Below are 24496 nucleotides of genomic sequence, written 5' to 3' on the forward strand. Positions count from 1 at the left end.
AGTAATGACGGAAGCCGCTGAAATTGTCTCGCTCACGCCTCTCGATTCAAAGGAAAAAAAAAACCGGGCGTGATGACTCATGCTTGTAATTCCAGCATTCGGGAGGCTGGACGATGGCAGGATCCAAAACAGCCTAGGTTACATAGCGAGACACCGACTCGAAAATAATAAGTAAATAAAAGAAACTCCGACAGGCGTGCGGCGTCATCTTTAGTTCGGGCGAGGAAAGCCCAGAAAGCTTATTTTAACTACACCCTTCTTAGTCAAAGTGAGGGACAGGACAGAAGCGCGGCTTCAGTTTCCCCTCTCCAAAATGTCCTCTAGGACCGGAAGGAGGTGAGAGTCTGACCACGCCTCTTCCGCTCTGTGAGGCCAGCCAATTAGAGCAGGCCGTTAAGCTTGCGCAATGCCTCGTCCGCCCAGCGCTTGCAGCCCTAGCTCGGCGACCTCTTTAGCACCTGTTGCCATGACTCCTCCTCTGTCTCCCACTCCCGCTCGCAGGGGGCGGGCTGGGGCGGGCTTTTGCTGAGCCTCCACCCCCTCAGCCTTCTCCGGACTCGGCCTCAAAGTGCTTCACCTCTGGCTGGCAGAGCCAGGGAAGGGCGCCCTAGGGCGGAGACGGACACCTAGCGCTGTAGAGGGAAAGTGACGAGCCGCCCTTCATTGTCAGCCAGGAACGCGGACACAGCGGCGCTCCCACCCAGCTGCAGTGGATCCTTAGGCCGCCGAGATGGCAGCTGCCGGCGCCCGAGGCCTGCGGGCCACCTACCACCGACTCATGGATAAAGTGGAGTTGTTGCTGCCAAAGAAATTGAGGCCGCTATACAACCACCCGGCAGGTAATGAATCCTGAACGGCTCGCACCGAGATCGTTCCTCTCCCTCCAAAACTGAGGCCCTGTGACAGTTGGGCTGCTATAGGAATCTCAGAGCCCCAGTCTCGTCCTCTAAAGGGAATCCGTCAAGTCTCATAGTCTTTCACCTTGTTTCATCTTAAATCTCCTCCCGAAAACCGAGTATCTCCACCTGGTACCCTTGTAGACTTTTGATGCCTTCGCTCCCTTAAACTACTCACACTCCCGACCTCACCTCTAGACTTGAACCTTAACCTCTAAGAGCCACGAAGGGGTCTTGGGCCACCATGAAACCCTCATTCTGCTCCCCTTTCTCCCTCCATGAATTTATAATGCACACGTGAGATAGAGCTGAAAAGGTCTCAGCCGAGGGTTTGGAGTAAAGGTCATACTTTAGTTCCTCTTGGCAGAGGCCTGCTGAATGAGCCCTCCCCAAAATTGGACGCTCCCCACCCCCCATCCCCTTCCCAGTTCAGTCAATGTCATTCCTGGTTCCATAGATCCAGTATGAGCCAGTCATTATGCAATCACTGACCAGGTTCTTTCTGAGCCTTTCTTATGTGAGCAGATATGAATACAGTTCTGTTCTACTTCTTACCAAGGTGTGACCTTGGGCAAAATTCTATACCTCTGTCTTATTTAATATAAAATGTATTCAGTGTGAAAATCAAAAATAACATCTGCTTGATTCTTTGAGGATGTTAACTGTCACAAGTACTGGATAAGAATTCCTGTAGTTGAAAATAACAATTCTTTAAGAATCTGGAAGACCCCTTTCCCTCTAGCCCTTTATTATAGTTATTAGTTTATTTCTAATATAAACGGGTGGTAGTAATACTTGGTGAGGACTAAAATCTGATTTATATTATAAAATTTTTCAAGCATAAAATTGAGGGAATAGAAAATTTTGCTCACAATGGAAAAATTGAGTTGCTAACAAAAAATGAAGTTCGCCTTTACATACATTAAATCCATAATCTACAGTTGATATTAGAAAGGTTTAGTTCTAAGAGATGAAGCAGCTCTCTGGAGCCTTGGCTGGTTGTTAAATCTGGTGTCCACTTTAATAGAATGATGTATATACCTCTGCATAGGTGCTAATTTTAACCACTTAATGGAATTACTGCAGTATGAAAACCATTATAAAACTTACTTTTAAGGAACTTTATTGATGAAGTTTGTTTAGTTACCTATTAGCTTTATGTTTTTTTTATTTTGTTATGTTTTACGGCAGATTTTCAGAAGATAATTTGACAGTCTATGTAATGATCTTCGTGTTACAAAATCAACAGTTCTGTGGCAATTTTTAGCCTCCAGCTCTGTGTTTAAGGCATGGAATGAGGGCAGTGTGGAGCAGGCTCAGATTTAAAGTACTAAACTAACAGGGAATTGTCAGCAAAGGCAGTCTTTTGTTGATCTTTTTCAAGACCCTGGTTTTTAGCCACCTGTAATTATTGTTTATAGTACTTAAACTGAAGAAGGGTACTTTGTGCATTTCATCCGGAAGTCTTTGGGTTACTTCTGTTTTGAGTATAATAAAAGGAACACAGATTTGGAAGACAGAGTTAGGTTAAGTCTTGACTTTAGCTGTATGACTTTGTCGTTAAAGAATTCCTTAAACCTTAGGAATCTTTTTGTTTGGTTGGTTGTTATTTTTTGTTTTTTGTTTGTTTGTTCCTGTTCATTTCTTCGAGACAGAATATCTCTGTGCAGCCCTGGCTATCCTGGTACTCACTCTGTAGACCAGCAGGCCTCCAACTCAAGAGATCTGCCTACCTCTGCCTCCTGAGTGCTGGGATTGAAAGTGTGAGCCATCACTCACTCCCTGGATAGAAATCTTTTAAAATTAAGAATGACTTTGAAAATTAAATGATTGTAATATCTGTAAGACATATAGAAAAGTACTTGTGGGCTGTGACACAGAAAAAAAACCCTGTGTCCAAACAAAAAAAACTAGAATGAACTTTCTCTTCCAAGTAAAGGGTTTAGGGCTTTTGTTGTTGTTGTTGTGCTTGTTTGTTTGCTTGCTTGTTTGTTTCTGAGACAAGGTTCCTTCTATCCCAGGTTGGCCTTGAACTTGCTGTGTAGTTGAGGTCTTGTTGTTGCCATTTGTTTTGCTTTTTTTAAATTAGATATTAACAGTGTTGGTGGCATGCTCCTTTAATCCCAGCACTCAGGAGGCAGAAGCAGGCAGATCTCCAAGTTTGAGTTTCAGGATAGCCAGGGCTGTAACACAGAGGAAAAAAACCCTGTGTCCAAAAACAAACAAAAAATACTAGATCTTATTACATTCTCCTGGCTGACTTTAAATTTGCTATGTAGAACAATCTGACTCACACTCAAGAGAAATCTTCCTGCCTCAGCTTCTCTAGTGCTGAAATTAAAGATGTGTACCACTGGGACCAGACACCTTATGTTTTCAGACCGAGTCTTTCACTGAACTGGAGCTCATAACGCAGCTAGGCTGACTTGCCATTGAGCACCAGGGATCTGCTTACCTCCACGCTCAGTTAAAGGCTACAGCCAGGTACCAGGGCTCCTTACTCACAAGGCAGTGGGAATGGAACCTGGAGCTCTGTGCATGCAAAGCAAGCACTCTATAACTAAGCCACATCTCTAGCGATTCAAATTTTGAATAATATGTAAAGATGCCTATCACTAAAAACTTATTTGTGATTGAGAAGTTGTAAGCACAGCAATATAGAAATGAACAAGCATGAGAAATATAACTTGGCTCACTGGTGTTTGAACAAAAACCTGAGAAAACAGGTTATTGTTCAACTCCTTACCCAGAATGAATAGTCCCTTTGAATACTATTGTACTTTAGCACTTGCTATTGAATGACCTTCTAAGCTTAGACTGCATTCATATATAAGGTTCTATTCAAAAGTTTTGAAAGGTTAGAATATTAGCAGTCAGAAAGTATATGTTGCTTATTATAAAGTTTTAGATGTATTTTTGTCATTGACAAATATTTCTAAGAGGTAACAAGAATATGTTTTATTTAGATATTTATCGTAATTGGAATACTCTGTGGCCTGGAATTTTGAGGCCTTTGTCATCTGTTTCCTTATAGAAATCATATGCTATAGTACAGAATGATTGCCTCTGTAGGAAAATAATAAAAATTAACTAAATGTGATTCCTAGACAAGTTCCTCAACTCACATAAGGGGTGTCATTTAATCCACCATCTAAGTAACTATGTATAAAGCATGTGCTGCAAACAAGCCAGTTGTATAACCGTGCTCTAAGCATTTGTCAGATCACAACATTAATGTTTACTTAAGACTTAGTTGTTGGTGTGGTTTGAGTGTCCTTTAACTCTTTAAATATTGAGATTTAGTCCTCATTGTGAGGCATTAAGTAACTGGGAATATAATCAGACTAAAGTGTTTGGAGGTGGAACCTTTGGGAAGTAATTAGAATGAGATAAATTCCTGAAAGTAAAGTACCTATGATTGGGTCCTAGTGGCTTTGGGTCAGAGGCCATGCATATACCTAAATGTATCCTTTTCCTCTCTTCTGAGTATGATGCTCTACCCTACCTCAGATCTCTGTCAGCAAGAAGGCCATCACTAAAAGGCCTTAGATCTGATATCTCTCTACTCAGGAGCCAAATGGTGGGTACTGGGAACTAAACCTGGTCTGTTCTGACAGCAACAAGTACTCTTAACCACTCAGCCATCTACCCAACCCCAGATGGTTCTTACCAAGTATTGGCCTTAGATATTTCATTGTAATAATGGAGCATGGATAAATATAGCTGGAGGGAAAAACATTACTAATTTTAAAAACATTCTTTTTTAAAAAAAAAAGCTTGTGAACTATAAAATAAGGTAGATCATCCCAAGAAATGCATAAAATAAAATAACAATATTCATAATCCTGATCTTAGTGTTAAGTCAGAACCAGTTTTAGTACTATTAAAAATGCTTTTGACAGTCAGTAATGGTGTCAAATACCAACCTTCACATTCTAAGGATGTGTGTGTAGTTGGCCATATGGTATCACATATACTGTGTGAGTCTTGCACACTATGTGGAACTAAGAGGGGTTAGAAAGTGAAGAGAGTAAAGGATGAGACATAGTTGATTTGTGGATAGTAAACTATATTAGAGAAGTTCTGATATGCTGCTGAATGCTAGGGCAACTGCAGAAAACAGTTACACACACACACACACACACACACACACACACACACACACACAGAGGTTTGGATTTTTTTTTTTTTTTGAGACAGAATGTCATATAGACCAGTTTGGCCTTGCAATGTAGCTGGGCTACAGCTGATCTTAAACTGATCCTCCTGCCTCTGCCAACTGAGAGCTGCACATAAAGAAAGAAAGAATGGCAAATCCCAGACAAGCCCAGAAACGAATGCCTGTACTCCAGCCCTGAGGAGATCAGGGGAGAGGATCGAGTGGTACTGCTGCAGCTTAAAAAGCTAAGCAAAGGAAAGCAGTGATAGAGAATGATGTGAAGGAATGGGAAGAGCTAGTAATCTCTGTGACCTTCCAACATTCAGTAAGAAAGCTTATCCTTCAGACACAACGAATACCAGTTCAGTGTTTGTAAGTGTATGTGTGCATATGCTTTTCCAGGAAGGAAGTCTTTTTATAGTAGGAAGAATCATATATACATATAGCCTATGTTCTGGACAGAATTCATGTATTCCACTGATGACAATTACTCCCAGCCAAAAAAAAAAAATTAGGAAATAAAACTTAGTTTATAAGAGAACCTAGCTGGATATGGTTGTTGTACCCCTGTAATCCCAGCACTCAAGAGGAAGAGGCAAGCAGATCTCTGGGAGTTCTAGGCCAGCCAGGTTCACTAGTGAGTTCTGGGGCAACCATAGCTACATAGTGAGGTCCTGTCACAGAAAACCAAAAGGGGCTGGGAGGGAGAAAGGTATATCACATGGTGACACAAACCTGTAAGCCTTTTCCAGAGGCTGAGTCAGGAATCACCCCAAGTTCAAGGCCAGCCTGAACTGAGCTGTTTGTTCCAAGATACTTTGAACTAAATGATGAGATCCTATCTCAGAGAACAAAAAACCAAAACAAAAAGGAACTGAGCAAAGTGGCTCTGCAGGTAAACCTGAGTTTGATCCCTGGGACTCACGTAGAATAAGAGAACTGACTCTCAAAAGTTGTCCTCGGACTTTGATGAACACGCCTACTGCATGCATGCATCACTCTCACAAACACATTAAATAAGTAATGAGTAAGAAATATAAAAAAGAAAAGAAAAATAACTATTTCCCTTATCCTTAAATAGATCATAATTTTAATATACATAGAAGAGAGTCTGATATTTCTAAATTATCAATATTTGAGGCCTTTTCTACTTCTGAGAGTAGTAGAGTCTTAAGAAGGTAAAAATGTATTATTAAATTCTTTGTCTAAAAGTGTTCATTTATCTCCAAGAATGTTTCTTGTTGAGCTATAAAATGGAATTTTTATAAAGTGATTTTTTAATTCATTTCCACTTAATTATTTCAATAATAGTAAATATCAATACCTACTCTATTAATTTATTCTACTTCTGTTTATCCTGATCCTAAGATATTATAATCATATTAGATATTATAATTATCATTTATTTTTATGTTTTCCTGTGAGAATAACTCTTAATTGTGTATAGCCTAACCCTGTTTTTTCAGTCTCAATAATGTGTTGGCATTGCTACTATTTGAATGTCTACATCTAAAATATTTATTTCACTAATGTTTTTAGATCTAGTGACAGCTTCTATTTCTGAATTCATATATTATCTGCATTCACTATATCATCTGAAGATAAAACAAATTAGTTGAGGTCAAATGAAAGGGAAAACTAAGTTTTCTTTTAAACCTTTCTAGTTGTATTGTTTGGGCTCCACTCCCACCCGAGACGGGGTCTCACTACAAAGTCCTAGATGGCCTAGAAATCTCTGGGTAGGCTAGGAAAGCTTCAATTTCACAGAAATCTCCCTACCTCTGTTTCCTTACTACTGGAATTAAAAGCGTATATGGCCATACCCAGCCCTCCTTTTCTTTTTTAAAACTTTAAAGCAAAATAAAAAATAAAACAAAAGCAAGCTACTTTGAGGGTCACACCTGTAATCCTACTTGTCGTGGTTTGAATATGCATAACCCAGGGAGTCACACTATTGGGAAGTGTGGTCTTGTTGGAGTACATGTGGCATTCTTACAAGAAGTATGTCACTGTGGGGGTAGGCTTTGAGTCTCTTCTCTTAGCCACGTGGGAGCCAGTCTGCTCCTGGCTTCCTTTAGATGAAGATGTAGAGCTCTCAGCTCCTCCAGTGCCATGCCTGCCTGGAAGCTGCCAAGCTTCCCCACCTTGATGATAGTGGACTGAACCTCTGACCCTGTAAGCCAGCCCCATAAATGTTTTCCTTTATAAGAGTTGCCTTGGTCATGGTGTCTCTTGACAGCAATGCAGAGGAATGCAATCAATTCAGAGTCAGCCTGGGTTACCTGGGGAATTCCAAGCCAGTGGGGACTACAAAGTGAGACGATCCCTATACCCCTACCCCATCTCAAAAACAAAACAAAACAAAACAAAAACAAAAACAGCTACTTGTTTATATTTGCAAATATCCAACTCTAATTATTCATCCTGATATTAATGTGTCTATTGCCTTCAAGTATATCAGAAAGAAATAGCAATTTAGACTGTCTTACATATTTGCTGCTAACATTTTTTGTTTAGTACTTAAAACTTACTAAACTCATTTAAAGTTTGTTTTCGTCATTTAAAATGATCACTAATTAGGCCTGGAGAGATATCGCAACACTTAAGAATACTTGCTGGTTTTGCAGAAGAACTAGGTTTGGTTCCTAATACTCAGATGGTAGCTCATAACCATCTATAACTCCAGTTTTGGGGGTTCTGATACATCTTCTGACCCCATGGGCACTAGGTATAAACATGATACAAATACATTCAGGCAAAACACTCATAACATTGGTTAAAATATCTTTCTTGGTCCAGTCCTGGCCACCTAATTTCATGTTTGAAGGAGGGTTTGTTTGGTTGTTTGTTTGTTTGTTTGTTTGTTTGTTTGTTTGTTTGGTTGGTTGGTTGGTTGACTTTGTTATTGTCTTGTTCTCTTGGCATTTCTGCAGTTATATTTTTAAACTGTTGCCTAGCTTGGAACATTTGAGTAAATTAGTTACTAGGTTAACCTACTGGAAAATATTACTATTCACTAACCCAAATGTTCAACCATGTAAATTTTCAAAGAAGCCAAGAAGGACCTTACTCAGAAAACAATTTGGGGACAGCAATAGAATAAACAGTTTTGAAATGGTGGGAGTTGTGAGGATCCAGAAGAATTCAAAGAGAACATGGACACCTGTTCACCTGCAGACTGAGCAGGTACACTTTCTTGAGTAATGAACCAAGCGTCAAACAATAATAAAAACCAAACTAAGAAACGTGTACAGACTATAATCCAGGGGTTCATGTATGTCAAAGAAAAATGGTCATGGTGTGATGACAGGAACCTCCCCTACTCTCTCTAAATGAAATTACAGGAATCTGTATTCTGAGCTTAGAATAGTCTCTGTGGTCTAAGAATAGAGTAGCTTGTTAGTAAAAGTCTAGTAAAGTCATGAAGGAAGCCTGTGTTCCTGAAAATGAGGAAACCATGATTCCGGCCTTGAGAAAGCAGTGTCGGTCAGGGCCATTCTCCATCAAACCTGCTAAAGTTTGAATATGTTTGATAAAGCCTCTATCCTTGACATGCATAAAGCCCAGTGTAGAAGACGGTAGAATAGATGAGCTGTTTTGGTTGTTCCAAGGAACATTTAGCTTAAACTGGAGATGCTAAAGAAGGTTTACTTGATAACCTGAAACCAAAAAAAAGCTTTCAAGGCATGGCAGGTACGGGTTAAGTATGTTAGTGTGGAGCTATAAAGCTTCACTGCTGTGTGGTTCTTTGCTGGGGCAGCTGGCTTGTGCACTCAAGTGTTTAACATCATCCAGGTCTCTTTCCCCACCAGAGGTCACTAGTGGCAACAGCAGAAGCAAGACCACTGGAACCACCTATTTATGTCAATTGTTTGCTTGGTTCCTATCTCCTGCACCTCTAATCCCAATAGTCACACAGACAAAACCAAAGCAGGAGGAACCTGAATTCAAAATCCAAGGTATACACAAAACCATGTCTCAAAAATATTTTTCTTTTAAATCATGTTTTTCCTTAGTATAATTTATTGTAAAATTCCACTTGGGTCCTTACCAAATAAATGCTAATGAATACTTGGATGTGCTGGAATTACAGGCTTCCTTGTACCACACAACAGTACATTGATGTAGTCCTTCAATAATTCTTCTTTTCCTCACCCTGCTCTCTGTTTTTGAGACAGGGTCTCCCTACTATCCTGGAATTTGATTTGTAGACCTCAAACTCACAGAGATCCACCTGCCTCTGGGATTAAAGACCTGCACCACCACACCCAGCTCTCTTCCTGAGTTTTTTGGGGATATTTTGTTTTGTTGAGATGGTTTCTCACTGTTTAGGCCATGTTGACCTAGAACTCCTACCTCAGCCTCCCAAGGCTGGGATTCCAAGCATGTACCACTTAGTCTTACAGAAAGTTGTTTGCAATCTTGCTCAAGGTAGAAAGAAAGGGACTGACTGTGATCAGAGCAGCACTGATCAGAACTAACTGTAGCAAAACAAACACAGATAGATTTTTTTCCTACTCAATTAAAAGCATCAAAAATTAGAACCTTCTCATAGCTTCAATGTTCTCAACAACCATTTCAGCACTGTCTACAAATTTGTTCCACAGCTTAGAATATAAATAGTGCAGGTGAAGGTATATGGGAAAATATAAAAATAATTTGATATGAGATACCCAGGAAAATAAAGCTTAGCATTATAATTATACTCACAAAGACATGATCTGTGATCTTCAAGTGTTTGGAAAATTCTAAAATGATACCCTAAGATTAGATTGAAGTATGAACTACTACCATGTGTAAAGTCTTGTGTTTCTAATCTCAGCAACACACACACACACACACACACACACACACACAAAGCTAAACCAGACTTACCAATGCCAGCTCATGAAAACAGGTTCTATCGTTCTTAAGTACTGGCTGGATGAGTTCCAGGACTCTCTACTTTGGGTTTGCTCTGAATTACTTAATAAGGCATTGAGGCTGCTGGATAGTTGTTGCTGTACTTTGTTTGGGGGCCAACTTCAAGAAAAAAATGTTTATGTTCAATACAGATGAAAAAGACTGAGTCTTGAAATATAAACCAAGTTAGCCTTGAATTTGTGATCTGCTTGAAGCTTCTGGTACTAGTATTATAAGAACTACACGAGGGGTTGGGGATTTAGCTCAGTGGTAGAGTGCTTGCCTAGCAAGCGCAAGGCCCTGGGTTCGGTCCCCAGCTCCGAAAAAAAAAGAAAAAAGAAAAAAGAAAAAAAAAAGAACTATACGACTACACATAGCCACCAAGTATTGTCAGTTCGTAGTTGGGTGAATCTGAAGATGATGGAAATCACAAATAAGGAGAGCTAAGTAGATTTTAAACTCTGTGTATGTGTACATACATATCTACTTTATGCTTGTACATGCATCTTTATTCATTATAGTAACAGATTAGTAATATAAACTACTTTCCATTATGCTGACTGACTTTCCTTCATTACTGTTCATGCAAGTATGAACTGTGCAGCTACTTGATAATCTTCACAGGTAAGTAGATAAGCAGCTACTGTTTCAAGTGTACTGTGGAAGGCTGAGAAAGCACGGCGCTGTAGACCTGTCATCCCAGCATGCAGTTGGTGAGGCAGGCAGACCTTTGTGAGGTCCAGGCCAGGTGAGCTACACAGTGAGACCTGATCTCAAAAACAGAAACCAAAAGAGGCAGAGGCCAAGAGCATTGCCGCAAGCTTGAGCACAGACTGGGATTTGTAGCGAGACTTTGTCCCCAAATCCTCAAGTGAAATGCATTGTGACAGCTGTTAAATCTCCTGTGTTAAAATCTCACTGAATTGGTCAGTTTGGCTACAAGAATAATGAGAATTAGTCTGAGGTATAAAAAGAGTCCAGGACTATGTTAAACTGTGGAAAAATAGTCCAGGGTTATTGCCACTCAATGTTGAAGGCAAGTGATAGCCCAGCTCCTTAAGTTGTGGCTCACAACCCTCGAACTGGTTACCGTAACAACCAAAACTTGACTCAAGCTTAAATACATAGGAGTTGAATAGATGGCTTAATAGTTAAGAGCTCTGTCTGTTGTTCTTACAGGAAGATTCCCAGCACCTACATAGTGGCTCACTGTCTGAAACTCCAGGTCCAGGGGGTCCAACACCCTCTTCTAGCCTCCTCTGGACCCAGGCACAGAAGTGGTACACAGACATACATGTGAGCAAAACACTCATATAAATCAAATCAATTACATAGTGAACCTAAGGTGTTTCTGATAGCACTTATCCTTGTTATAGTGCACAGTTTGACTACAACCTTAGTTCTGAACACGGGGTATACACTGTGTGCCAGGCATACATTCACTACAAGCAGTGTCAGCAAATACTGCCTGAAATATCTCACTCAGATATAAGACTACTGTATGTTATAAATCGCATTAATTTACTCTCTATACAAAGTACAAAGCTCTTACAGAAATATGATGGTTTAATTACAGAAAGGTTTTGAATATTTTTACCTTTTTTGCTCTGCATGTAAGCACCAAATTAATATATCTTTGGATTGGATTGTCAGAGTTTTTGATAATAAAAAATTACTGAGTACTGGAAAGGTGGTTCATGATTTAAAAGAACTTGTTGCTCTTCCACAAAACCAGAAATCTGTTCCTAGCACCCACATCAGGCAGCTTACAACTTCCTGTAACTCTAGCTCCAAAGGATCTGATGAATCTCTGTGAGTTTAAGACCAGCCTGATCTATTCCAGGCCCTTACTCAAAAAATTATGCTTATAAAGTAGAATATTAAGGCAGTAGTAATAGACATGAGCATAAATAATATTTTTAACCTTGGATTTGCTTATAAGTCACTCTTTTATATTAAATTGCATAATGTTACATAATGAAATAAGCATTCCCGGATTAATGGGACATGCCTGTAGAATCTTAGCATTAGTTCCAGGCCAGCCTGAGCTACCGTTTAGCAAGAGTGTCTAAAAAAAGGGAAAAAAGGGGGGAATGTATTTTGTTGAGCCCATGTATAAGAAAGAACACATATACTATTAAGTATTCTGGTACATAACTAAACTTGGCAAGTTTAGTTACATTTTAAAGTTCCCAGACAAAATCTGCCATCTCTCACCCTACCATATCTTTGAGGTAGAAAGAGTTGTCTGCGGATCTAGTACAGGGCACTAAAGAGTTCGGAGCTCACGTCCCACTTAATGCTACTCACCAGGTACATGGCTTGAATGAATCCTACAGCTTCTCTGGGTTTCCAACCCCCTCTGGATGGCATGCTTCTCAGATTGTAGGTTATCCAAGAAAAAGTTTTTCTTTTTCCTTTGTTTTGTTATTATGTAGCCCAGGCTGACCTCAGACTCAATGTGTAGCCCACGCTGGCTATGAATGCACAGCATACTCCTGCCTCAGCCTTTCAAGTGGTGAGATTATAGGTCTGAGGCACCTCACACAGGTCAAGATTCACTTCAAATGCTTCAGATATTTACTTGCCATTTTAAACAAAGCAGATGAGTACCAGACTGACTAAAACAAGGACCTTGCTACTAAGGAATCTTTGGGACCCTGTCTCAAAAATAGACATTAGATAAGTGAGTGTGTATGTGAAATAATGTATAATATGTTTATGTTGAAAATGTTAAATAAGATAGAATATACAGAATTTTTGTAAGACCTCTTAATAGGTACAGATGATAAATTAACATCTATAGCCACAATTTTTAATAAAATGAATGAACATTACTAAAGCTTATCTAACTAAAATTTTATAATTTGATATTTCCTCTAAAGATTTGATATTTCCTCTGTGACTAAGGTTTCAGTTCAAAGCAAAGCACTGGGAAAGATTTCCAGAACTACCTCCATTGTTTCTTAAGCTTGTTTTTATTTTTATTTGTATCTATTCGCGTGTGTCCGTGTGGGTTGTTGATACAGTACAGTGCCTGCAGAGGTCAGAAGAGGACATCTGGAACTAGAGTTGCCGCGGTTGTGACCCACTGACATTGGTGCTCAGGACTGAACTCAGGTCTCCGTAAAGGCAGTGTGTGCTCTTAGCGGCTGGGCCATCCTTCCAGCCCCACCTTAGCTTGTGCCACAGCCCGTGGCTCACCGTAGCCTATTCTACTGTGATAAATACAAGTAGTTGGCAAGACTATCAAAAGACACGTAGAAGATCGGGATCTTAGTACAGGGTGTATAGAGAGCAGAGGAGAATTTGGTGTCAGCTGATAGAGGAATGCATAGAACACATTGGAGTATTTCTCAATTTTTCTTTCTTTTATATTTCAGGCCCCAGAACAGTTTTTTTCTGGGCTCCGATAATGAAGTGGGTAAGTCTTAGTTTTATTAAGAGTAACTTAAAATAATTAATTCCTTAATAGAAATTTACTAATTAAAAATAGATTTTATAAGGCTGTATACTACCTACCTTTATCTGCACTATTAACTTTATCAGAAAGGGTTTTTTTGGGGGGGTTTGTTTTCTTTTTGTTTTTGTTCTTTTTTTGTTTGTTTGTTTGATTGTTTGTTTGTTTTTTGCCTGGATATCCTAGAGCTCACTCTATGGATCAGGCTGTCCTCAAATTCACTGCCTCTTGAGTGCTGGTATTAAAGTCATCTTTCACTATCACTAAGCCTAAATTCTTAACAAAAGATAGAGTCATGAATGGTGATATACCCTATTATCCTAGTACTTGACTGACAGAGATAGGAATATAGGAACGTCTATCCGCTGGTTATATATAGAATTTGAGGCCAGCCTAAAGTGTATATGACTATGCCTAATATGTGTATTACATAAAATCATTTGGTGTAAATGATAGACCTTAGGACCTCTGGCTCTAAGATTAATAGTTTTACTCTAATATATACTCTATGTATATATAATATATATTCATTCTAGTGGCTATTTATAGCAAATCATTACATTTATATTGAAAAGGATCTATTTGAAACTTTTTACAAATGAGGATCTTCAGGCCCCATCACACATCTACTTACTCAGTCTGAAAAGAATCCAGGGATAGAGCCCAACAAGCTGTTTTAATACCCTCTCCAAGTTTGAAAACTGTTGGTCCGTGAGCTTTAATATGACAAAATACATATAAAATTCTACCTTAACCAGTTTTGCTTTTCTATTTTAAATATGCATCCCAAGAATGTTCAGTGCTTTATCATATAGCCTGTCTGCAAAGACTTTGCATCTTGGGGACTTTGGGATCATTACACACTCCCCTACTTACTGTTCTTTCTCCTAAATACCATCCTACTTGTTGGTTGTGTCTGTGAGTTTGACTGTTCTAGGTACCTCATGGAAATGGGAGCATGCAATATTTTTAAAAGATTTTTTTAAACATCTGTGTCTGTGTGCATGTATTTTCACATTACTGATGCCTGAGGAGACCAAAGAGCCTGTCAGATTCTCTGCAGCTGGAGTTAGAAGCATTTGTGAGCTACTCAACATTGGTGCTAGGAACCTAACTAGTCCTCTGCAGGACGAACAAGGGCTCTAACTGCTGAAACATCTCCCCAGTTCCACGGAATCATGCAATGTTTATAACTGGTTTGTGTTCTCCAGGCTACAGCATGTCAGAATTTGCTTGTTTTGTAGCTGAATAATACCCACTGTGTTGCTGGATGTAGGTCTGGCTGCTTGCTGCTTGAAAGCCAGTACTGTGGAGCTAAGAGTTGGTGGGAAAGAAATAAGGTTTATTGAAGGTCTGGCAGCTTCGAAGACAGGGGAGACTTTTATGCTGCTGCCTCTGACTTCCAACCTACTCCATTCCTCCAAAAAATTGTTAGGAATTAGGTGTAAGAAAGGACTTTTAGTATGAATATGGTTGGACACATCTTTAATCCCAGTACTCAAGAGACAGGCAGTCAGATTAGTTCAGAGACAACCTATTCTACATAGAAAATGATCATTTAAACGTGGGTGGTTGTTAGAAGACCACACAGAGACCAGTTGCAAGAATAATTCATGCAGGCAGAGCCCTTATCATCTATAGCATTTGTCTCCCTTTTTTTTTCTTCTTTTTTCTCCCCTGGGTGTAACATTGCAATGGGCCTTTAACTTCCTGAAGATCTTAAAACAGAATTGTTTTATTTTATTGATTTGCAGTACTACAGATTGATCCCAGGGCCTACATATACTAGGCAGGTAGTGCATCCCCAGCCTAACATGCTAACCCTGGTGCAAGTTAAGTCCCAGCACTTTACATGCTCTATGTTAGTCAGTGCACAAACTAAAGAATGCAGAGGAGCGGTTACATATCTGGGTGGAATTTTAAGTTGCCAGATGCTTTGGTTTGAGGTTTTTATTTTGCTTTTGGTTTTGGTTTTGTTTATAGTACTAAGAATTAAACTGAGGGCCTCGTGCATGGATGGCAGAAGTGCTTTATTATGGAGTTACATCTGTTTTTACCTTTTGTTTTGAGATATTGCCTCAGTAAACTGCCCAGATTTGCCTTGAAGTTTTGATCCTCTCTTAACTTCTTAGTTTAGAACAGGCCCTTACTAAAATACCTATGCTGACCTTTGACCTCACTCCGTTGTTAGGACGGGCCTTTAACTTATGATCCTCCACCCTTCCCCCATACCTTGAATCACACACAGGCTTACACCAGCTAGGCACAGCTCATTGCCAAGCTTTCCAAGTGATGCTGAAGTTAAGATATGTGTGGTGTGGTTCTACAGAAGACACTGAAGGTGTGGACAGCAGGAGTGGGTGGAGGTAGAAACAGCTCAGTGGTTCAGAGCACTTGCTGCTCTTGCACATGTCTAGACTCAGCTCCCAGCATGTACACAGTACCTCACTGTCAGCTATAACTCCAGTTTCATGGGTTCCAGTGCCCTTGTCTGGCCTCCATGGGCACTGCATACAAATGGCATAGGTGTATACATGCTGGGAAAATGCTCATACATACAAAAAATAAAAATAAAAATTTTAAGACACCAAGGAAAATATGGCCATGTGTACTTTAATATTAAAGAAAAATCATCTAGGGCCAGTACGAACTCAGATGATACAGGCTCCTTTGGCTAAGCCTAAACTCAATTTCTGGGAGACTCACTTGGTATAAAGAGAGAACTGACACCCACAGCTTGTCCTGTGACCTCTACATATGCACTATGGCACATGTACGTGTTCACAAAAATAAGTACATTTCTAATAATAAGAAAAATCATCTAGGGGCTGGGGATTTAGCTCAGTGGTAGAGCGCTTACCTAGGAAGCGCAAGGCCCTGGGTTCGGTCCCCAGCTCCGGAAAAAAAAAGAACCAAAAAAAAAAAAAAGAAAGAAAAATCATCTAATAAACTAAAACTGAGTGAATTTTTCTGATACTTTAAAAAACAAAGATTATTGACAGAAAACATGAAAAAGCACTCCTGAATTTGTTGTAGGGGTTTTTGTTTGTTTGGTTTGGATTTTGGTTTTTGGTTTTTGGTTTGTTGTTGTTTGGTTGTTTGGGTTTTTGTGGTTTTTTGTTTTGTTTTGGGATTTTTCTTTTTTGTCTTGCTGTGAATTTTCTTAATGGTACGGGCATTATTATGATTATAGCTTTCATGAGGATATTCACAAATATTTTGTTTAATTTAAAATCAAAAATGATTATGTCACACTCCTGATGCTCTACCATGTCTTAATGTATATTTGCAGGGATTGGTATGTGCTGGATTAGCTGACATGGCCAGACCTGCAGAGAAACTCAGCACAGCTCAATCCACTGTGCTGATGGCTACAGGTAAATTAAACACTTCATATGCTACTGTTGTGTAACTATTTCTGAGGAGATGTGAGGAAAATGTCTATGCATTACAGGTAGGAGTTGATACAACCAAAGTTAAACTCATTGAACCAATGAGTTTCTTGGAGTTACTTATAGAAATAAGGGTAAGGGGTTACTTACCCAGCATGGGTGATGGCCAGAAAACATGGAACTCAATGCAGGCTGTTTAACAGGTTGAAAAATGTTTCTTCTAAGTACCTCAATTAGTCTGAATGTCTTCCAGGAAACTTGCTTGTTTGAGAGTTTCTCTCAACAGTCTTTACTATTTATAATAAGCTTGAAGAGAAAGGAACTTAAGTGCTACTGGTCACTTTTAGGAACTTCCTGATACTTTTGAATTTACTTCTTGTGTTTTAACTAGCTTCTCTTCAGATCATCATGAGTCTTTTCAAATTTATTTTTGTTGAGAATTTCATACATGTTATAATGCTTTGATCAAATCATCCCCTTACCATATTTCCCTCCCAACAACAACAATAAACTTCCTGAGTCTTAACAAACTTACTTCCAAGATGGCTATCCCGAAAGAGATTTCTACACAATAGCTACATACTAGCTGAAAAGATAGCTCAGCCTTTAAAGGCCAGTCTCACAACTGAAATTAACCAGATACAACGAAACTCTCTTTGGTCTTACATTCATTAAATGATTTTATTTTTCAAATGTCTCCATACATATTTACTGACATATTATCTATCTTTAGGAAACCTACTGCATTATAGATAGTAGTCAGGAAGGCTATTAGAAATAAGTATCTGCTTGAGATTTTGCCTTTCAGATTTTTGCAGTCTTTTGGAAAGATGATATAGTTAATATGACTGGTTCCTAGCAAGTCTTCCTCTAATGTAAGAACTGAGAATTTCGTGTAACACTGAAAATTATATCATGAGAATTTTTATGTAATATATAATGCAGAAGAATCTATACCTTTAAAAAATGTTTTATTTCAACAGGGTTTATTTGGTCAAGGTATTCACTTGTAATTATACCAAAAAATTGGAGTTTGTTCGCTGTTAATTTCTTTGTGGGGTCAGCAGGAGCCTCTCAGCTGTTTCGGATCTGGAAGTAAGCCTACTACCAAGGTGCTTTTAGAACTGGTTCAGAAGTCACACAGTGGCTGTGTTTGTATCAAGTGTAATATTGACTTAATTGTGCATGAAAGAGAAATGTGTTGTTTCTATCAGAGTTACAAATAAGTTAAAAGCTGCTAAGCCAGGGGCTGCCAGTCTCAGCAGGCTAGGCCTTGAAAGACAATCAGCAGCAGGGAACCCCAGGAAATTGGGCAGACCTCCACTTGGGGATAGCATTGGGGACCAGGAGACTTGAGTAGCCTGCATTGGCTTGGATTGTTATGCTAGGGCCCAGAGGCTGGAGTGGGTGGGTGGGGTGCTGAGTTTATTGTCTAAATGGGTTCTCATTTTTCATTCTCTCTCTCTCTCTCTCTCTCTCTCTCTCTCTCTCTCTCTCTCTCCCTCCCTCCCACCCTCCCTCCCTGCCCCCCTCTCACACACACACACACACACACACACACACACACACACACAACTGTATTAGCTAATTTTCTGTTGCTGATAAAATACCATGACCAAAAGCAACTTGAACAAGAAAGAGTTTGTTTAGTTACAGTTCCAGAGGGGCAGAGTCTATGATGGTGGGAAATCATGGCAGTAGGAACAGCTTGGCTACAGGAGCAGGGTGGGGGTTTCCATTCACCATATAAGAAGCAGAGAGAGAGAGAGAGAGAGAGAGAGAGAGAGAGAGAGAGAGAGAGAGAGAGAATGAGAACAAGAAGAAGAAGTGGAGCATGACTGTGAAATCTCAAAGCCAGCCCTAAGTAACAATACTTTTTCCAGCAAGGCTCCACCTCTTTCCTTTTCTTTCTTTCTTTCTTTCTTTTTTTTTTTTTTTTTTTCTGGTGCTGGGGACCGAACCCAGGACCTTGCGCTTGCCAGGCAAGCTCTCTACCACTGAGCTAAATCCCCAACCCCAAGGTTCCATCTCTTAAACATTCTATAACTTCCCAAACAGTACCACCCTGGGGACCAAGTGTTCAAATACATGAGCCCTATGGACAGCATTTCTCATTCAGACTAGCACCACAACATATAAAACTCATGATGTACAAAGTAAATTCCATCATCATCCCTTTTCACTTGCTTTCAACTATATGTATAGGAATTTTATATAAATATTCACATTGGCCATAAGTCATTCAAGATTGAATATAAAGGGCTGGAGGGAAGGCATGCCTGTTAGGAGTGCCAGCAGCAAATTTGACCTTTAGCACCCATGTTATGTGACTCACAACCGCCTGTAACTCCAAGCTCCAGGAAATCCAGTTTCTGGTCTCTACAGAAACCTATACACTTCCACATGTACACATAAACACATACACACAAATAATTCTTTTTTAAATAAAAAAAAATGAAAATAGGTCAGTCAGTGTGGCTTAGAGACCCAGTGCTTGCCTAGCGTATGTGAGCCCTTGCACTGGACCCTACTCACGGGAAATTTTTTAAGAGTATGTGTGTGATAAAAATTACAATTTATATAATAAACTTATGCCATTTAAATGGTTAAAGTCTGAAACAGAGTAGAAGCAAATGAACCGTCTGAGTGTTTCACTCTTCCTTCTGCCTGTTTGTAAGCTCTATGGAGGATTATGGTTACAATGGGGGGAGTGCTTCCCATTCTCTCTGTGCTGTTGTTATTGATAACGATTGTCTCTCTGTTTTCTTTATAGATATAATCAAGAACTCAAATCTAAAGGAATCCAGTAAGAGAGTTCCTGATCACCTGAACATTCTAGATGTGGACAGAAACATTGAAACCTAGTGTATTTGATTACTGATAAGGTGATGCTAATATTCTGATAACATTTGAAAAGAACGAAAACAAAATCTAACTGTAATTAATAGCTAGCACTTGACTTCACAAAAAAAAAATAAATAAAGCAAACTTTTAGTAACAGTCTGTCTTTACATATGCCTCAAGGAACTGTGGATAGCACCAACGTTGTTTTCTACCCTTTGTCCATAATAAATCCTACTTGGTCATACGTCCCTCCAGCTTTATCTTTTAGTTAAGCAAAATGTAAGAGCAAACACATTCAAGCAAACAGAAACATGGTCAAAGGGTTAAAAACTCTGTTCACTAGTGTGGGATGGTCGAGTGGCTGCAAATGGAAGGACAGAATGTCCAAGGGCGAAAGAGACACAGTAGAATGACTAGCAAAATGGATTAAACTGTGTTAAAACATTCTAACTGGACCTTCTTTCATCACTAGAGATTTTTAAGTCAAATGGTTGTAGTGATGAACTGAGACATTTTGTTGTTCTATTTTTTGCTGTTTGTTTTCTTTAAGACAGAAACTTGCTATATATAGCCTAGGGTAGCCTCCAACTCTCCTCTCCTGACTCAGTCTCTTAAGTGTGGAGATTACAGAAATGTGCTACCATTCCCAGCTTGAGATAATGTTAACACAGCCTGGCTGATAGAGTATCAACCTTTTCATTACTTCAGTAATTGATATAATAGAGCACAAAAGGCTCTAGAGTCCGTCTAGCCTGACCTTACATCGCAGTTCTCTTATTTCTAGGCTGACTTTGGTAACTAAGTGTCTGTGGAGCACTTGCAACCTAGCTAGGCTTTCAGTATCTGCTTGGAATCTTTGCTTCAGGGTCTAGGACACTCTGGGCATGGGTTACACTGGAAAATTACCATTCTATTGACTTGGCCTTAATTTTGAAGTACTGAACTAAAACTATCAGTAAAACAAGTCTTCATTAGTACCATGAGTCAGCAAAGCAAAGTATTTCAATATTTGAAGAAATGAGAGACCTTTTCAGTAGTTTGAATCCAAGACTTGTGCATGAGAAACGCACTAACACAAGCAAAGGACCTTTAAGATTATACTGTATGACAGGGTTAGAGAGACAGCTCAGTGGGTAAGAGTGCTCACCGCTCTTCCAGAGCGCCTGGGTTCAGTTCCCATCATCCACATTGCTACTCACAGCCATCTCTAGCTCCAGTTCCAGGGATCCAGAGCCTTCCAGCCTTTCTGGGCACTGCACACTCTTAGTGCAGACAAAACACTCGTCCCTTATAATCTGTCTTTGAGGAGGAAAGGCTAGAGAATTGGGTGTGGGCAAAAGTGAAAGGCTTCTGAACAGTCATTACTACTTTTCATAAGGCATATTTATCTGTTTGCCGTATGTGTACATGTGTTTCCAAGAGTAAGAAAAAACATGAAGTGTGGCACATACTGAAAAAACTTAGTATATGTTAGCTGCAGACATGTGCTGCACAGCTGCAATCCCAACATTGGAAAGGTGTTACATAGTTGTAATTCACACACTTGGGATGGATGGAGGCATGAGGTTGAGAGTTCAAGGCTCATCTCAGCTACATGAAACGCTGTCTCAAAAAACAAATAATAAGCTTGGTGGTGATACCTTCAATCCCAGCACTCAGAGGCAGGCCGACCTCTGAGTTTGAGGCCATCCTGCTCTACAGAGTAAGTTCCAGAACAGCCAACAAAGGTACACAGAGAAACCCTGCATACGAAAACTATACTGATTCATCTTGCAGCTACTCTGGTAAAGACTTACAAGAGTTTCCTTCCTAAGGCGTCTATCATTGTAGGCGCTGAACTCCGTGAGAGGAACTTCCACAGTAGCACAAGTCAGCATGTGAATTGTGTGTCAAGCTTCTCTGCCAAGTCCTTGTAGACAGCTTTGGAGTAAGCTTTCTTAGTGCCACTGAGATTCTAACTCAGCCGTGCCACGCTGACTGTGACTCTCCTCTGGGAGTTAAAGATGATGATTAAAAGGGATAGCCCTGGATAATGGAGTTGTTATAAACAGTCACAGAAATGACATTTTAGCACCATGTCTGGCTCGTGCCACGTACCTAATGTAAGAAAGTTCAGAAAATGCTGTTTCATTAGAAATAGATCCAAGAACCCTTTATGGATTCAGGAGGTTTTTAATATCCCTTAAGTTTTTCTGTGGCTTAGCACCCACCCCAAGGGAGCACTGATAGAAGGTACAGGATACCGCTTGTTTTTTCCAGAGCGAGCAGATTTCCTTTTAGGTTGTAAAAATGATAGTGAAAGGTTAAATGCTAACCAAGATTGACCTCAACGCTCAGACGCTCTTTAAAGCAAGTCAGTGCTAGAGCTTCTTTGAGTAACAAAACGGGAAGAGAAGCTCTGACATTCACCAGCCAAAAGACCCTGAGACTGGGTTCAGCAACATAAGCATAATTGACCTTTTCCCCCTTCAGATGTGTGTTTTTACATTTCGGAATACAGTACATTTAACTACTAGAATGGACTTTGAGAGTATTCACATACACCAGTTAGTTTTTTGTTTAAGTTTTAAATATGTGCCCTGTCTTAGTCACAGTTTCTAGTGCTGCCATGAAATGCTGTCACCAAAAGCAAAGTTGGGGAAGAAAGGTTCATTTGGCTTTGCACTTCCATATTCCACGTCTTAGTCCATCATTGAAGGAAGTCAGGATTCAAACAGCAGCAGTGTGGAAGCAGGAGAGGATGAAGAGGCATGGTGCTGCTTCCTTACTTGTTCACCTGCTTTCCTACAGAACTCAGGACCACCTGTCAAAGGGTGGGTCCAGCACAGCAGGCTGAGTCCACCCACATCAACCACTATAAGGCCTCACAGGCTCGTCTACACTCTACATCCCAGCCAAGTAGAGGCGTTCGTTCAACTGAGGTTCTCACCTCTGATGACAATACCTGTGTCAAGTTGGCATAAAACTAACTAGGACAGCCCCTTTAAAACATACTCTGACAGTGTCCCACTGGATTGTGAAAACTTAAATTCTTATAGGGCCTCAAATTTTAACTGATCTTTAAATTTAGAAGTACCCACATAACTATTAAAAAACACGTATAATTTGTCAACTTTTTACCTCACAAGTAGTAAATTCATTAAAACTGGTAAAATTCATTGCCCTGATAATGTGGTCACTCCAACAAGTGCTCCTTGTTTATCCACCAGCACCAGCAGATCCTAAAACCATAGATAATACCAAATGCTGAAATACTGTTCGTCTATACACATCTATGACAGTTCTTAATGACAACAGTAATAAGATGGTACCACTGTGGCAAAATGCTGACAAATCTGCCATGCCAGTCATTTATACAGAGTGAATACGCTGGATAGGAGGATTATTTTGTCACAGACAGGATAGAGAGAGAATTATGCTGCTGAGTACTGTAATTTCAGAATAAAGAGTATTTCTGTACTTTTCCATTCATATTTTCAGACCACAGTTGATCAGTGGTAACTAAGCTTGCATAACAACACCAATGATGTGGTGAAACTACTGTATTGGCTAAACTTGGGTGCTTGCTTAAGAGACTTTTCTTTTGATGTTCGTCACCTATCAACTGTGACCTAATTTCAGTCACCCTCCCCATGATCAAGAAAAGAGATTTGTAAACTATGGGGCTATTTCAGTCTTCCTCAACTGTCTCACATGTCCAGACATGAGAACCTGAGATTGAGCCAAGCCAGTCTTCCAAGAGCAGTAGGCCACTCATAGTGTTGGGGGAGGGGAAAGGTGACTCCAGCCAATCAGAAGCATGGTCAGTGCACGTGAAACAATGAACTTCTGATGAGGGTGTGGCCTGGAAAACGGCTTTTTGACAAAACTGTCATTTGATGGGTCAGGTATGGACAGACATGGCACTTCTGCTGTCTTCAAAATAATAACACCAGACCCCCTTCCTGTTCTCTACATTCCTGAAAGATCTAGTCTAATCTAGGCTCCAACTTTTCCTCCGTCTTGGAGAACAGAGGTATGTGGGAAGTAGGAGTTTCAGTAGAAGAAATGGCAGAGCTAGAAGGAAAGAAACCATCTATTATCACAGCTAATAGACTTGAGGGGAGAGTGGTCATCAAGTTCAGGGTTTATATTTCTGCCAGCCTTTTAGGTAAATTAGAAGCCTAAATGTGGCCTGTCCTGTTTGACTTGGATGTCATCTATTTCATTAGTCAAGTAGTGTCTACCCATGAAGTCTAGAAGGTGCTGTGGAAGGAAGAGAGACTAATAATGTGATTTCTAAAGAGGGAGTTTACAGTTCAGAGAGAGACCATGTAAACAGGCCAAGAAGAGATTGACAGAAAATAACCCATAGAAGTTTATAGACACTGAAAACTATTAATGCAGAAGAGAAGTTACCATAGTGATCAAGCAAGCTTTTGTGATACCATTTCTTTTCATTCTCCCCACCACCACCCTATTGTCCTCCTCTTAAGGAAGACTACATTACCAATGAAAAGTTGATCATAACTTAAAAACTAGTAGGAAACTCTACAAGAGATGATTAAGAAAATGATGGTTGTGATTGGTTCTAATTTACCCACAATCTTCACATCTTGTTACTACTAAGTTTTCCCAAAACAGCAAAAGTTCCACTTTGATTTAGCCAGGAAGTGTGCTTAGTATATCTTCCCATCCTCACTTGTTCTTTTGGGGGTGGGGTGCGTGTGGGGCCCTCATCCCTAGTTGTATTTCCACAGGCTCACACATTCCACTTGACTGTGATAGAATTACCAGGGTGCCATCCACATACACTCCAAATCATAGGATCAGACCCAACTTTTCTATAGGTTATACCATCCCA

The 24496-nt window shown here is 39.9% G+C and overlaps 2 protein-coding genes across 10 annotated transcripts in view; both read left to right on the forward strand.

Moving 5' to 3' along the window:
- The first annotated feature begins 371 nt into the window (after positions 1 to 371).
- Positions 372 to 19897, forward strand: Mpc2 (mitochondrial pyruvate carrier 2). Of its 3 annotated transcripts, none has more exons than XM_006250126.4 (5): positions 372 to 839; positions 13341 to 13381; positions 16710 to 16794; positions 17793 to 17921; positions 19583 to 19661. In XM_006250126.4, the coding sequence occupies exons 1-4, from the start codon at positions 731 to 733 to the stop codon at positions 17906 to 17908; spliced, it is 351 nt and encodes a 116-aa protein (XP_006250188.1). In that variant the 5' UTR covers positions 372 to 730; the 3' UTR covers positions 17909 to 17921; positions 19583 to 19661. The 3 variants fall into 3 exon arrangements, with proteins under 3 accessions (XP_006250188.1, NP_001071111.1, NP_001309871.1); NM_001077643.2 differs by having other exon boundaries at positions 485 to 839; positions 17793 to 17904; positions 19583 to 19897; NM_001322942.1 differs by lacking the exon at positions 17793 to 17921 and having other exon boundaries at positions 485 to 839; positions 19583 to 19897.
- Adcy10 (adenylate cyclase 10) overlaps positions 19824 to 24496 on the forward strand; it is an 86345-nt gene continuing 81672 nt past the window's right edge. For 6 of the 7 annotated variants that reach the window (XM_063272565.1, XM_063272564.1, XM_008769677.4 and 3 more), the window contains exon 1: positions 19824 to 23668. The gene's annotated coding sequence lies outside the window, so the exon portion shown is untranslated. 7 annotated transcript variants of the gene reach the window in all.

The sequence above is a fragment of the Rattus norvegicus genome, chromosome 13 (genome assembly GCF_036323735.1).
Source record: "Rattus norvegicus strain BN/NHsdMcwi chromosome 13, GRCr8, whole genome shotgun sequence".
In the NCBI taxonomy this organism is placed as follows: Eukaryota; Metazoa; Chordata; class Mammalia; order Rodentia; family Muridae; genus Rattus; species Rattus norvegicus.